Source organism: Pristis pectinata, chromosome 15 (assembly GCF_009764475.1).
Source record: "Pristis pectinata isolate sPriPec2 chromosome 15, sPriPec2.1.pri, whole genome shotgun sequence".
In the NCBI taxonomy this organism is placed as follows: domain Eukaryota; kingdom Metazoa; phylum Chordata; class Chondrichthyes; order Rhinopristiformes; family Pristidae; genus Pristis; species Pristis pectinata.
Window position 1 is genome coordinate 6,361,193 of NC_067419.1, and position 16,024 is coordinate 6,377,216.

Below are 16,024 nucleotides of genomic sequence, written 5' to 3' on the forward strand. Positions count from 1 at the left end.
CCTTCAAATCTGCACTCAAAATCCCTCTCCTAAAAGAATTCCAGAAAACCTTCACCCCCTTAATTCTTTCAAACTATCACCATCTCCAACTTCCCTTCCCCCTTTGGTAGCCTCTCAAATGTGTCCCCATCTTTCCCAGAACATCCTAGGTTGAATCCCTTTCATAGTAACAGGTCTAGAGTAAAAAAAAATACTTAATTGGAGAGGGGAGAGGGAGTGGAGAGGGATAATTTTAGTGGATTAGAAATGGATCTATCTTTGATAGATTGGGTTTAAAAACTGGGAACACCTGCCCCCTTCATCAAAATGGAAAGCAAATAAATGGAAAGCAAATAAAACTACAGATGCCAGAATATGAAGCAAAAAGAGAAATGCGGGAAGTCAGCCAGTCAAGCAGCATCTGTGAAAGGAGAACCCAGTCAATGGTTTGGGTCAGTGACCCTTCCTCAGAGAGTAGAAGTGGTTTGGGTGCAATTCAAGTATATTTGCATCAGAGGGCAACAGTGAGCAAACAAAGCCCAGGCTTCCTGGGGGTGGGGGTGCGGGGGCAGGGGGGATGAAGCAGGTGACACATGTCAGGTTAGCAACACAAGTTAGAACCACCAGGATGAATGTAGAAACTCAGAAGGGGGAGTAAAAAAAAACTTAAATCAGGGTAAAGACAGAACATGACAATTGTCTGTCAGATCAGCTAACAAAAAGTACATGAATAGTGAAAGGTTAATTAGAGTAGGGGCAAGGTCAATTACGAACTAGATGGAGATCTACTCAAGGAAAGAGTGCATGAGTGAAGAACAATACTAGTAATTTTCATCAACTTTTAACAAGGCAGATGCTGCCACAATCTAAAGACTCATGCACAGAGAAGGCATCAAGTACTTGTTGACCTTAAATAGTTAAGCCATCAGGTCTAGATTGGATGAACCTGAGATGCAAAGTTGGAAACCTGAAATACATAGAACATTACAGCACAGTACAGGCTCTTCGGCCCACGATTTTGTTCTGACATTTTATCCTGCTCTGAGATCTAACCCTTCCCTCCCACATAGCCCTCCATTTCTCTATCATTCATGTATCTATCCAAGAGTCTCTTAAATGTCCCTGATGTAACTGACCCCACCACCTCTGCCGGCAGTGCGTTCCACACACCCATCACTCTGGGTAAAAAACTTACCCCTGACATCCCCCTTATACCTTCCTCCAATCACCTTAAAATTATACCCCTTCGTATTAGCCATTTTCGCCTGGGGAAAAAGTCTCTGACTGTCCACTCGATCTATGCCTCTTATCATCTTGTACACCTCTGTCAAGTCACCCGTCATCCTAGCTCACTCAAACTATCCTCATAAGACATGCTCTCCAACCAAGGCAGCATCCTGGTAAATCTTCTTTGCACCCTCTGCAAAGCTTGAGACCAGAACAGAACACAATACTCCAACTGTGGTTCTAACCAGAGTTCTACAGAGCTGCAACATTACCTCGCGGCTCTTGAACTCAATACCCCGACTAATGAAGACCGACACACCATATGCCTTCTTAATAACCCTATCAACCTTCACAGCAACCTTGAGGGATCTGTAGACATGGACCGGAAGATCCCTCTGTTCCTCCACAATGCTAACAACAGTCCTGCCATTAACCTTGTATTCGGCCTTCAAATTCAAATCTTCCAAAGCGTATCACCTCACACTCTTCCAGGCTGAAATTCATCTGCCACTTCTCAGCCCGACTCTGCATCCTATCAATGTCCCGTCATAACCTACAGCAACCTACTACACTATCCACAACACCACCAACCTTCGTGTCATCTGCAAAGTTACTAACCCACCCTTCCACATCCTCATCCAAGTCATTTATAAAAATCACAAAAAGCAGGGGTCCCAGAATAGATCCCTGCAGAACACCACTGGTCACCAACCTCCAATCAGAATACGTTCCATCTACAGCCACCCTCTGTTTTCTTTGGGAGAGCCAATTCTGAATCCACACGGCCAAATTTCCCTGGATCCCATGCCTCCTTACTTTCTGAATGAGCCTTTCACAAGGAACCATATCACATGCCTTACTAAAATCCATGTACACCACCGCTCTACCTTCAATGTGCTTTGTCACATCCTCAAAGAATTCAATCAGGCTTGTGAGGCACGACCTGCCCCTCACAAAGCCATGCTGACTGTCCCTAATCAGCCCATGCTTCTCCAAATGCCCATAAATCCTGTCCTGTGATTCCCAGGGTTATCCCTACTCCCTTTCTTGAACAAAGGAACAACATCTGTCACCCTCCAATCATCCAGTACTACTCCTATGGCCAGTGAGGTTGCAAAGGTCATCGCCAAAGGTGCAGCAATCGCTTCCTGTAATAACCGTGGATATATCCCGTCTGGCTCCAGTGACTTATTTATCCTAATGTTTTTCAAAAGTTCCAGCGCATCCTCTTTCCTCACGTCAACATGCCCTCATATCAGTATGTCATACGCCATCCTCACAAATGTCAAGGTCTCTCTCACACTGGTGAATATCTTCCCTACCTCTTCCGACTCCAGGCACACGTTTCCTCTTTTATCCCTGATCGGTCCTACCCTCACTCTAATCATCCTCTTATTCTTCACATACGTGTAGAACACCTTGGGGCCTTCCTTAATCCTACTCGCCAAGGCCTTCTCATGCCCTCTTCTAGCTCTCCTAAGTCTATTCTTAAGCTCCCTCCTGGCTACCTTGTAACTCTCCAAAGCCCTGTCTGATCCTTGCTTTCTAAACCTTAGGTAAGCTTCTTTCTTCCTCTTGACAAGATATCCTATGCCTCTTGTCAACCACAGTTCCTTCACTCTACCATCCTTACCCTGCCTCAATGGGACAAACCTGTCCAGAACCCCATACAAGTACTCCCATAACAATAGACAATAGGAGCAGAAGTAGACCATTCGGCCCTTCGAGTCTGCACCGCCATTTTGAGATCATGGCTGATCCTCAACAATCAATATCCTGTTCCTGCCTTGTCCCCATATCCCTTGATTCCCCTATCTATAAGAAACCTATCTAGCTCCTTCTTGAGAGTGCCCAGAGAATTGGCCTCCACTGCCCTCTGACGCAGTGCATTCCACAAATTCACAACCCTCTGGGAGAAGAAGTTTTTCCTCACCTCTGTCCTAAATGGCCTAGCCCTTATTCTTAAATCATGCCCCCTGGTCCTGGACTTCCCCAACATCTGGAACATATTTCCTGTCTCTATCTTGTCCAATCCCTTAATAATCCAGTATGTTTCAATCAGATCCCCTCTCAATCTTCTCAATTCCAGCGTGTACAATCCCAGTCTCTCCAACCTCTCAGCATAAGACAGTCCCGACATCCCCGGAATTAACCTCGTAAACCTACGCTGCACGCCCTCTATAGCCAGGATATCCTTCCTTAACCCTGGAGACCAAAACTGTACACAATACTCCAGGAGTGGTCTCACCAGGGCCCTGTACAAATGCAAAAGAATCTCTTTGCTTTTGTACTCAATTCCTCTTGTAATACAGGCCAACATTCCATTAGCCTTCATCACTGCCTGCTGCACTTGCTCATTCACTTTCAGTGACTGATGAACAAGGACTCCTAGATCCCTTTGTATTTCCCCCTTACCTAACTCCACACCATTCAGATAATAATCCGCCTTCCTGTTCCTGCTCCCAAAGTGGATGACCTCACACTTATCCACATTAAACTTCATCTGCCAAGTATCTGCCCACTTACCCAACCTATCCAAATCACCTCGAATTCTCCTAACTTCCTCTACACATGTCGCACTGCCGCCCAACTTTGTATCATCAGCAAACTTGCTAATGTTATTCACAATGCCTTCATCTAAATCATCAACATAGATCGTAAACAGCTGCGGTCCCAGCACCGAGCCCTGTGGCACCCCACTAGTCACGGCCTGCCACTCTGAGAAACATCCATTCACCCCTACCCTTTGTTTTCTATCCGCCAACCAGTTTTCTATCCACGTTAATACCCGCCCCCCAATTCCATGAGCCCTAATTTTACCCACCAATCTCCTGTGCGGCACTTTATCAAATGCCTTCTGAAAGTCGAGGTATACAACATCCACTGAATCTCCCTCGTCTATTTTCCTGGTTACATCCTCAAAAAACTCCAGTAGATTAGTCAAGCATGATTTGTCCTTGGTAAATCCATGTTGACTCGACCCAATCCTATCATTGCTATCCAAATATGCCGCTATTTCATCCTTAATAATGGACTCTAGCATCTTCCCCACCACAGATGTTAGGCTAACTGGACGATAGTTCCCCGTTTTCTCCCTCCCTCCTTTCTTAAAAAGTGGGATAACATTAGCCATTCTCCAATCCTCAGGAACTGACCCCGAATCTAAGGAACATCGGAAAATGATCACCAATGCATCCACAATTTCTAGAGCCACCTCCTTTAGTATCCTGGGATGCAGACCACCTGGACCTGGGGATTTGTCAGTCTTCAGCCCCATTAGTCTACCCATCACCATTTCTTTCCTAATGTCAATCCACTTCAGTTCCTCTGTCACCCTCTGCCTTTTGTCCATCCTTACCTCTGGGAGATTTCTTCGTCTTCCCCCGTGAAGACAGATCCAAAGTACTTATTAAATTCGACTGCCATCTCCGTTTCCCACAATAATTTCACCCGATTCGGTCCAACATTGTTCCTAACTAACTTCTTTCCCTTCACATACCTAAAAAAGCTTTTGCTATCCTCCTTAATATTCCTGGCTAGCTTGCCTTCGTACCTCATTTTTTCTTCCCGAATTACCTTTTTAGTTAAATTCTGCTGCACCTTAAAAATTTCCCAATCTTCTATCTTCCCACTCAGCTTGGCTCTGCCATACTTCTTCCTTTTTAACACAATGCTATCTCTGACTTCCTTTGTCAGCCACGGTGGCCCCTTTCCCCCTCTTTGAGTCTTTCCTTCTCTGGGAAATAAACTGATCCTGCACCTTGTGCATTCTTCCCAAGAATACCTGCCATTGCTGTTCCACTGACAATTCTGCTAGGATGCCCGCCCAGTCAACTTTAGCCAGCTCCTCCCTCATGGCTCCATAGTCTCCTTTGTTCAACTGCAAAATTGACCCTTCTGATTTGCCCTTTTCCCTCTCCAATTGCAGATAAAAACTTATCATGTTATGGTCACTACCTCCCAATGGCTCCTTTACTTTGAGTTCTCTTATCAAATCCTGCTCATTACACAGCACTAAATCCAGAATAGCCCTCTCCCCGGTCGGCTCTCGTACCAGCTGCTCCAAGAATGCATCCCGGAGGCACTCTATAAACTCCCTTTCCTGGGGTCCAGTACCAGTCTGATTTTCCCAGTCCACTTGCATATTGAAATCCCCCATAACTACTGTGACATTACCCTTGCCACATGCCAACATTAACTCACTATTCAGCTTGCACCCAATATCCATGCCACCGTTCAGAGGCCTGTAGATAACACCCATTAGGGTCTTTTTGCCCTTACAGTTCCTCAGTTCTATCCACGCTGACTCTACTTCTACAACCTCCACATTTCTGCTGTGCACTTCCCCAAGAATATCTGTTCCTAATTTACACTCCCAAGTTCCTGCCTAATCACATCATGATTCCCCCTCCCCCAATTAAATACTTTTCCATATATCGTCTGCTCCTATCCCTCTCCAAGGCTGTGGTAAAGGTCAAGGAGTTATGGTCGTCTCCAAAATGCTCTCCCAATTATAATCTTCAACCATCCATAAATACAAAGGTGATGCCAAGAGCATAGAACTGCAAAATGCTCATAAAAGCATGGATAAGCACACAACAGATACAGGTCTGTCAGTTTAACCCATGATGGATATTTAGAAATGATCACCCAATTCATCCTTGGGAATGGGGATGTTCTTGAAACTTTCTCCTCCCATTGCATGTTTAATTGCTTACTGTTCTGATCACCACACTATCAGAAGGATGTGATTGCACTGGAGGGCGCAGAAGAAAGTAAACCAGGCGTTACCTGGTATGGAACATTTCTGTTATGAGGAGAGACTACGTTTGTTTTCCTTTGAGTGGAGGAGACTGCATGGGAATCTGGTGGAGGTATAGAAAATGAGCACAGAGGGTAGATGTAGAGACACCTTTCCCCTCAAAAGAGGTGTCTACAACCAGAAGGGTTTAAGGTAGGGGATTTGAAGAAGAATGATGTTGTTCCCTTATTCAAGAAGGGGAGTAGGGATAGCCCAGGAAATTATAGACCGGTGAGTCTTACCTCAGTGGTTGGTAAGCTGATGGAGAAGATCCTGAGAGGCAGGATATATGAACATTTGGAGAGGTATAGTATGATTAGGAATAGTCAGCATGGCTTTGTTAAGGGCAGGTCCTGCCTTACGAGCCTGATTGAATTTTTTGAGGATGTGACTAAGCACATCGATGAAGAGAGAGCAGTAGATGTAGTGTATATGGATTTCAGCAAGGCGTTTGATAAGGTACCCCATGCGAGGCTTATGGAGAAGGTGAGGAGACATGGTATCCAAGGGGACATTGCAGTGTGGATCCAGAACTGGCTGGCCCACAGAAGGCAAAGAGTGGTTGTTGAGGGGTCGTATTTTGAGTGGAGGTCAGTGACCAGTGGTGTACCTCAGGGATCTGTACTGGGACCCTTACTATTTGTGATTTTTATAAACGACCTGGATGAGGAAGTGGAGGGGTGGGTTAGTAAGTTTGCGGATGACACGAAGGTTGGGGGTGTTGTGGATAGTTTGGAGGGCTGTCAGAGGTTACAGAGGGACATAGATAGGATGCAGAGTTGGGCTGAGAAGTGGCAGGTGCAGTTCAACCCAGATAAGTGTGAAGTGGTTCAGTTTGGTAGGTCAAATATGTTGGCGGAATATAGTCTTGATGGTAGGACTCTTGGCAGTGTGGAAGATCAGAGGGATCTTGGGGTCCGAGTCCATAGGACGCTCAAAGCGGCTGCGCAGGTTGACTCTGTGGTTAAGAAGGCATATGGTGTATTGTCCTTCATCAATCGGGCAATTGAATTTAGGAGCCGTGAGGTATTGTTGCAGCTATATAGGTCCCTGGTCAGACCCCACTTGGAGTACTGTGCTCAGTTCTGGTCGCCTCACTACAGGAAAGATGTGGAAGCCATAGAGAGAGTGCAGAGGAGATTTACAAGGATGCTGCCTGGGATGCGGAGCATGCCTTATGAAAGCAGGTTGAGGGAACTCGGCCTTTTCTCCTTGGGGAGACAGAGGATGGGGGGGGGACCTGATAGAAGTGTATAAGATGATGAGAGGTATTGATAGGGTAGATAGTCAGAGGCTTTTTGCCAGGGCTGAATTGGTGGCCACAAGAGGACATAGGTTTAAGGTGCTGGGGAGTAGATATAGAGGAGATGTCAGGGGTAAGTTTTTTTACTCAGAGAATGGTGAGTGCGCGGAATGGGCTGCCGGAAATGGTGGTGGAGGCTGATACGATAGGGTCTTTCGAGAGACTGTTAGATCGGTATAGGGAGCTGAGTAAAATAGAGGGCTATGGGTAAGCCTAGTAATTTCTAGGGTAGGGACATGTTCGGCACAGCTTTGTGGGCTGAAGGGCCTGAATTATGCTGTAATTGTTCTATGTTCTATAAGAATTTTTTCACCCGGGGGTGGTCGAAATCTGGACCTCTGCCTGAGGGGAAGGATGGATGGAAGCTGGGACTCTCAACAATTATTTTGATGAGAACGCGAAACACAGAAGGCTACAGGCTCAGTGCTAACTGTCTGACTATGACTCTCTAAACTGCTGTTATTCAACAAGATAATGGCTAGTGTGCCATTTTCCAGCCCTAACTCAGAAACCTCCATATCTTTAACATTCAAAAATCTGTAGATTTCTGTTTTGAATACAATCAAAGACAGAGTCTCATTGCCCTCCAGGATAGAGAATTCCAAAGAATTTATTGAGGATTGTATGATCCCACTTAAACTTCAGTCAATTGGAAATTTTCAAGTAAATGCTTGCATTAGTAAATCCTAAACCAGATTTGCAGCTTGAGATTCCTGAGAAACAAAGTGATAATGGATTCAAACTATTTATGTAACAACACACAAGAGTGTTAGCTTATTAGGGGTTTCGTCCAAGAGGTAGGTTTTAAGGGATGTTTTAAAACAAAAGGAAAGCAGAATTTCATAGAAATCAGGGCCTAGGCATAGCCATGGAGGAAAGAGGCAAGAGGTGCACAAGAAGCCAAAACCGAGTTCTGGGAATCTTGCATGTCTGGAAAAGACGCAGAGAGGCAAGACAGTGAACAAGTATAAAATTCTAACAAAACTTTTAAAATTTAGAGCATTTCTGGATCAAGAGTCTACATTGGTTAGTGAGTACAAAAAGAAATGCAAGGTTAGGATAGTTTTGCATAAACTCAATTCATCTTATCATGCATCTGGACACTTGCAATCTTTTGAATGAACACTGAATTTTCCAACTTCAAGTAAACTGTTGTCTCACTGCTTCTTATTACCAGGTTTATGTCCCTTTCTCATCTCGTTTCTATAAAATGCCCTCCTTACAGTCAGTATTCATGCTCTTTACCTTCCGATGTCTTAACCAATCTTCATATTGTCTTTTAACTTGGGTCTCACTCCTCCCCTCAGCTCTTGATAACCATAATCCCTCCACTCTTCCCCCAGTTGACCAGAAATGAAGATGCTGCTTCGACCAGCTGAGTTCTTCCAGCATTTTGCTTTAATTCACTTTATTTACTGAAACTGCATCTTTGTGCCTTCCTAGTGCCACCATGCTTGCCTCTCTGAAGTCAGGTTCCTGTGTTGTTCTTACTTCTCTTTTCACTACAACAGCTGGAAGCAGTAACAGGCGAGTCATGCAACCCCACGACGATTAGTCCAAAATCTGCCATGGAAACATCTGTCACCTTTAAAGCTGGGTCAAGTGGTCGGTTCAAGCTTCCCATACAGAATTAATAAATTGCAATTGTTGGGGATATCAGAAGCCATTCTAGGTTAGTAAAGACCAACCATCCAGGTGGGATAAGGTAGACAGCAATGTTTATGAAAGGACATTAATCATGCACTGGAATACCAACAAACTAACTGCTTCTCAGAATGGAGCACCAACGTCTGAGAAGGCATTGAGCACTGAGTCTCTCTGATGGGAGCACACAGAGACACCAAGTGAAAATGGCAGAAGAAGCGCAGAACCCCTCAATCAAACCCCACACCCATTCCTTCTGTGACAGAGTCTACAGATCCAACATGGGCCTTATCAAACTGCTAAACTGGAGTGAAAGCAAGTTATCCTCAACCCCAAACGATCGCCCAAGAAGACAGAGCTGGAAAAAGTCACACAGTATGATTCGATTGTCAAAAACAAAAAATTATGCAGCGTTTGGTATTTTCATCCTGAATAAGGAGAAAGTCAGAATGACTCATACATTATAGCACCACAGATATTTATCTCACCCACAAGTTTTGCAACACAATACTCAACAATTCATGTTGCGCAATCCCAAAAATCCTCAACAGGAAGTGTACCAATTTTAAGAGTGGTTTTCAATGCTGTGTAAAAAACAGTGTAAGTTATAATGTATGGACTGGATGTCATAAACCTGGAGAGTTTGCAATGACTTTCCAAGAGCAGCTTCTGCACAAGATAATGCATTTTCCAATTAAACATGGCTCTATCCTTGCTTCTCTTTAATCAACTTAATACAATTGTCAATATATCAGAGGTAATCAAATATGTCAAAGATACATTTTGACCACTGAAAATGGGATGAAAGCAAGACACTCACAAACAGGAATTTTGAAGTAAGCAAACTGTTTTATGTAGAGATAAGCAAAAGGTCTGAAAAATACTTATTAGACCATCTTGGAGCATATACGTTGCACAAACTCCACAAAGAGTTTAGAAACTTTAACAGAAAAAAATCAAAATGAACGTATTAATTCAGACACCAGTTCTGAAGATTATAAACTCATAATTACCAATTCATCTCAGAAAGCTCTCCCTATACCCCTCTGCTGGTGAGACATGGTGGTTAGAGAAAAACTATGAAATATTGGATGGGAGAGATAATATGATGGAAGAAAACAAGGAGTTCAGCACTTTTGGATAAATCACCAGGCCCAGATGAAATAAATCCCAGGCTGTTAAAAGCCACAAGGGTAGAAATTGCAGAGCTAGCTCTTGTAAAACCCACGTGGACATGATAAACTGAACGGCCTCTTCCTCTGTTATAAATATTCTGATTCTATGACTCTGGTGGGGAAAAGTTTATGGAAGTAATTAGTCGAAGCATTAAGTTCAAGAGTCAGGAAGTTATGCAGCAGCTTTATAAAGCTTTAGTTAGGCTGCATCTGGAATATTGCAGTAAGTTCTGATCAGCCCATTATAGGAAGGATGTCAAGGCTTTGGAGAGGGTGCAGAAGAGTTTACCAAGATGCTGTCTGGATTAGAGGGCATGTGCTATGAGGATAGGTTGGATAACCTTGGGTTGTTCTCTCTGGAGCAGCAGAGGCTGAGGGGAGATCCGATAGAGGTTTAGAAGGTTATGAGAGGCACAGATAGAGTAGATAGCCCATACCTTTTCCCCAGGGTTGAAATGTCTAATACCAGAGGGTATGCATTTAAAGTGAGAGGGGGAAAAGTTCAAAGGAGATGTGTGCGGCAAGTTTTTTTTATATACACAGAGTGGTGGTTGCCTGGAATGCACTGCCTGGGGTATTGGTGGTGGAGGCAAATACGATAGAGATGTTCAAGAAGCTCCTAGGTAGGCATGTGAATGTGAAAGAAATGGTAGGATATGGACATTGTGTTGGCAGATGGGATTGGTTTAGTTGGGCATTCTATTACTAATGTAATTGGTTCAGCACAACATTGTGGTGCTGTGCTGTTCTATGTTCTAAAGCTCTAGGCAAATTAGAAGCAAAGTAGCATTTTCGGTGATAACTAGCCTCTATCCTTCTGTTTTGTTTAAGTATAGTCAATTCAAAAGAAAGTAGTAAAAAAAATTAAAACTAAAAGACATTTCATCTGAAAGACAAACCAATGGCCCAGATAGATTTTACCAAATGGCTATTACCAGCCTCACCTCTCAAGTTGAGAATTAAATATTTCAGCAGCCAGAGAACCTCACCGTGCAATCTGAAGAATTTAAATTTGAGCACTTAAAAGAAATTAGTCTCAATAGCACCAAACATGAAAATTCCAGGCCAGTGAGAAAACCTTCAGCCAAGGCAGTCCGACATTGTGCCCAGTCTAGCCTACAAGTGACTCCAAACCTACCAATGTGGTTGACTCTCAACTATTCAGAGGCGATTCAGAATGGACAATAAATGTCAGCACTGTCAGTGACACCCACACACCGCAAACAAATAAATAAAGAGACGAGAAATTTGGAGGCTTTGGGAATATTTTTATGAAAGAAAAAAAAGTATTTAATGAAGCAAGTTTTTTTTAATCTGTTAAATTTTTTTGAGATGTGCATTTCACAGCAAGGCCTGCACTTATTGTCCATTCCCAACTGTTCTGGAGAAGTTGACAGAAAGCCACCTTCTTGAATTAGAGTCATACAGCATGGAAACAGGCCCTTCAGCCCAACTGGTCTATGCCAACCAAGATTCCCATATCTCCTGCTGCTGCCTTTTTGATGAAGGTGCTGCCACAGTAGTTACATTCAGAGGTCTAGGATTTAGACCTACTGATGAAGAAACTATGTTTTCGAGGGGAACTTGAAAGGTGTTGGTGTTCCAAGGTGCCCTCGATCTTCCTGGGTCACAGGTTTGGGAGGTACTATCAGAGTAAGCTAGGTGAGTAACTATAGTGCATTTTGCAGACACCGCAGTATAGTGTGACGGTGGTGGAGGGTAATAGTTTTGCAAGTATGGTTATGTCAAGTATGGGGAGGTGGGGGGCGGGGTGGGCGGCAGCGCTGCATTCCTAGAAAACAGCTGTTGCAATTTTCTGTAATGCAAAGCTGCATCATCTGTGCATCTGTCAAGAAACACAAGTTGGAAATAAAAGTTTTATTTATTTGTGTGTATTTTTTAAAAAAGATCCTCCCACATAAATTCCATGACAACAAACTTTATTCTGCATCTCCAAAATTTTCAGTAGTAATTTGTGAATTCTGCAAGGGTGAATTTCTACACCCAGACAGCCATAACTCAGGGTTCGCCTGTATGTGGGTACAAGGGATGGATTGGCTTGAGTAGTACAGGAAAATATATTAAGAAGTTTGCATGTAGATAAACAATGCCAAACATTTGAAGAAATATTTCAAAATACGTTTAATCCCTTGAGAAAACTTCATGCTAAAATGTTGTGTTGCTTATGCAGTAAAGATGCTGATCAAAACTCACCTCCACAGGCAAATCTTTCTTACAGAACTTCTTTCGTCCTGCCTCAGCTCTATTCTTTCTCCCCTTCACTAGTCTCTTCCAACACCTCTGATGCCCTCTGGCACTATAATAGATTCCAGATTCCACCATTCATTTTTACCATGGAACCATCCCTCTACACCTCCATTCCACACGTTAGTCCTTTTCCTCCCCAAACAGAAGCCCAACCAATATCCCTCCACCACCTGGCTGAACTTATTACATTTTCAATTGACTGCACTGACTTTCTCCAAATGAAAAGAATAGCAATGCAAACTTGCATGGATCCAACCTAGGCCTGTTTCCTTGTGGGATATCTGGAACAGTGCTCATTTTAGTCCTAATCATTTCCCTTCCTTCACCCCTTTTTCTGGTACATTGACAACTGTATCGGTGCTGCTTTCATTTGGGAAAGCTGAATATAATCAAACTGAGTCAACATGGTTTTATGAAAGGTAAATAGTGTTTGACAAATTTACCCAAATTCTTTGAAGATATGACAAGGAGAGCTGATAGATGTAGTGTATTTAGATTTATCAAAGAAATTATTTGACAAGGTGCCACACAAGAGGCTGTGCACAAATTTAAAGCCCAAGGTACTGAAGGAAGTGGTTAGTATGGATTGAAATATGGCTATCACATAGAAAACAGAGTTGGATATAGTAACATTGGAGGAAGTGCAAAGGAGATTCACCAGGCTAATTCCTGGGATGAGAGGGTTATCCTATCAAGAGAAGCTGCATTCCTTGGAGTTTGGGTCAGTATTCCTTGTGGTTTCAAAGAATGACCGGTGATCTTACTCAAACAGTCAAGATCCTAAAGGGATTTGATGGGGTAGATGTTGAGACATTTCCACTAGTGGGAGAGTCACGAACAAGGGGACATAGCTGCAAAATAAGGGGCCGGTCATTTAAAATTGAGGTGCGTGGAAATTTCTTCTCTCAGATGATAGTGAATCTCTGAATTCTCCATTTCCCCCACCAAGAATGTGGAATCCATATTATTAGATATATTTAAGGTGGAGACAGATAAATATTTGAAAGATCGGGGAATTGAGGGTCGTGGGGAACAGGCAAGGAAGAGGAGTTGAGGCTAGGATAGAACAGCCGTGATCATATTGAGTGGCAGGGCAGGCCTGAGGGACCTGGTGGCCTATTCCTGTTCCTATTTTCTTGCATTCTTGTGCTTCCTGTTCTCATAGAGTTTGAAAATTTAATCATCTATTCTGCCTAGTACCGCCCTGCTCTCAGTTTCACGTGGCTCATCTCCGACTGCTCCTTTTCCTCATCTCCATCTAGGGGAATAGGTCAGCAACCAATATCCATTACAAGGCAACAGACCCTCACAGAGAACACAGACACACCTCCTCCCACCCCATCTCCATTTACTGTCCATCACAAACTGCTCTCTGAAATGGACGGTCCATTTCAGGGAACAAGAGTCAAGAACACTGGTGAGTCTGAATCACAGTGAAGCCAGGGATGGCAAGGATAGCAGATTTACTTCCCTGACCAGGTGACATTAAAATTCCAGAGATTTAGCTGTCAATTTAAATTCTCTAACTGCCATTGTGGAATTCATCTTCGGTTGAAAAGCAAATCTACAGATGCTGGAATCTGAAATAAATGCAGATCAAGCTGCACCTGTGGTGAGAGAAACATTTAGTGGCAAGGTTGGCCTGAAACATTAAATGTTTCTCTCTCTACAGTCACTGCCTGACCTGCTGAGTATTTGCAGCATTTTAGACTTTTGTTTCAAACTCATGACTCTTGATCAATACTCCAAGCCAATCGATATCAAAGTCTAGTAACTTACCACTACACTTTTGGACCTTTTGTTATGAACAGAAAATAATGTTTGAAAAAACTAAAATGATTTTTTAAGAAAGGATGCGACAAGCAGTAGATCAGGGGAAAACCACTGGACACAATATAGCATCTACACCTTCAAAAAGTACCACATAAAAGATTTGGGGGTACCATATTAGCATGTACGAAGGACAGAAAATATTGTCGGGAGAACTGACTTCGGATTGGCAGACAGATATTCAGTCCTAAACCCTCAACTACTTCTGGCCCGACTATCACCTGTGCAAAAAAACAACAGAAGTATTTTGGCCCCTTTAAATTGCTCCGCCCATTCAAGGAGATCATGGCTCAACTAGGCAAGTACTGCTACCTCGCAGCTCCAGTAACCGAGGTTCAATCCCTATACGTGTGGACTCTGCACATTCGCCGTGACTGTGGGGGTTTGCTCCGCTTCCTCCCGCGGCACAGGGGCGACATGCGGGTCGGTAGGTAAATGGCCCCTGGGTGTAGATGAGCGGCAGGAGAGATGTGCAACTGTGGTCATCGAGGACACGGTGGGCCAAAGGGCCCCAGTGCCGTGCGGGATAACGCCACTCGGTTTTACATCAGTGACCGGGATTGGAGAGCAGGGTCAACAGATCCAAGTTGGCTGATGGTGCGAAGGTGCCAGGAGGGCACGGTGTTTACATCAGCTGCCGAAAAGTTACGCAAGGTGGGCCAGAGGAATTGCTCGGAGGGCCGGGAGAAGAACAGGAGAGGTTTACAGTGTGAGCGACGGGAAGTTTGGCGATGCCTGAGAAGGGAAGGCGGGCGGGGGTGAAGAACAACAGTCACAGGAAGGCATCGAGTGCCACAGTGAAGCCGGGGGTTTGGGTGACCAGCCACGGAGGGGAGGGGAGAGAGCGGGGTCCCGGGACACTGGGGGAGGGGGGGGTAGGCAGCGGGGTCCCGGGACTCGGGGGGGGGGGGGGGGCAAGGGGAGGGAGGTCCCGGGACCCTGGGGGAGGGGAAGGGAGAGGGAGCGGGGTCCCGGGGATCCGCACCACCAGGGACGGAGCGGTGCCGCACACACGGGCCGCCCCCCGGCGTGTCCGAAGCCGTGCGGCCGATCGGAGGGCCCCCGGGTACCTCCGGCGGTGAAGCGCCCGGCGGCCGCCGCTGGGCCCAGGGCCCGGCTCCCTTTGTTACGGACGACTGTTAAAGGCCGAGGGGGTGATCCCCGCTTCACCCCCCCCCCCTCCGCAGCCCCTGAGGGAGGAGGAGCCGGCCCCCCACCCCACTCCACTCCCCCCCGGGCCGGGCCTCCCGCCCCGAGGCCGTTACCTGCCGTGGAACCAGTCCTTGCAGACATCGCACTCGATCATGAAGCGGCCGGCGTCGTAGGGCTGCCGACACTCGCAGTACACCGGCACCGCCGCCATTTTGAAAGCCCAGCCACACATTGGCCGGGCGGAGAACAAAAAAACACAGGCCGGGCCCTCGGCCGCCGCCGGAGACAGCTGATTGACAGCGCCGCCAGCCATTCGCGCCGCAGGTGGGCGCATTCCGCCCACCGGCGAGCATACCGCACCAATCAGAGGCGGGATCCCGCAACCTGTGCCCGCCTCCCTCTGATATTACTGGCTGCGCGGTGTGTCATGTCTCAGCATCGACGGCGGGATTAACCAATGGTCATCGCGCCTCCTGATGGAGTCCCGCCCGTTTGGCGTCAAATGGCAAGTGGGCTTTAAACCGACGGCGAACACCTGGGACGTTTATTGGTCAGATGAGCGACGGGCTCCGCCTCCAAGGGGCGGTTACCAGACGGGAGGAGCGTGGTGATTGGTGTATTAGGGACCCGGCGTGACGTGGTGTC

General features: G+C 45.5%; 1 protein-coding gene across 4 annotated transcripts in view; it reads right to left on the minus strand.

The window, feature by feature from the left end:
- LOC127578313 (lysine-specific demethylase 7B-like) overlaps positions 1 to 15,695 on the minus strand; it is an 85,711-nt gene extending 70,016 nt beyond the window's left edge. For 3 of the 4 annotated variants that reach the window (XM_052030202.1, XM_052030200.1, XM_052030201.1), the window contains exon 1: positions 15,493 to 15,695. In XM_052030202.1, the coding sequence (XP_051886162.1) occupies positions 15,493 to 15,692 (200 nt within the window). In that variant the 5' untranslated portion in view covers positions 15,693 to 15,695. The remainder of the gene's footprint in view (positions 1 to 15,492) is intronic. The other variant, XM_052030203.1, reaches the window with a different exon arrangement.
- Between the last annotated feature and the right edge of the window lie 329 nt (positions 15,696 to 16,024).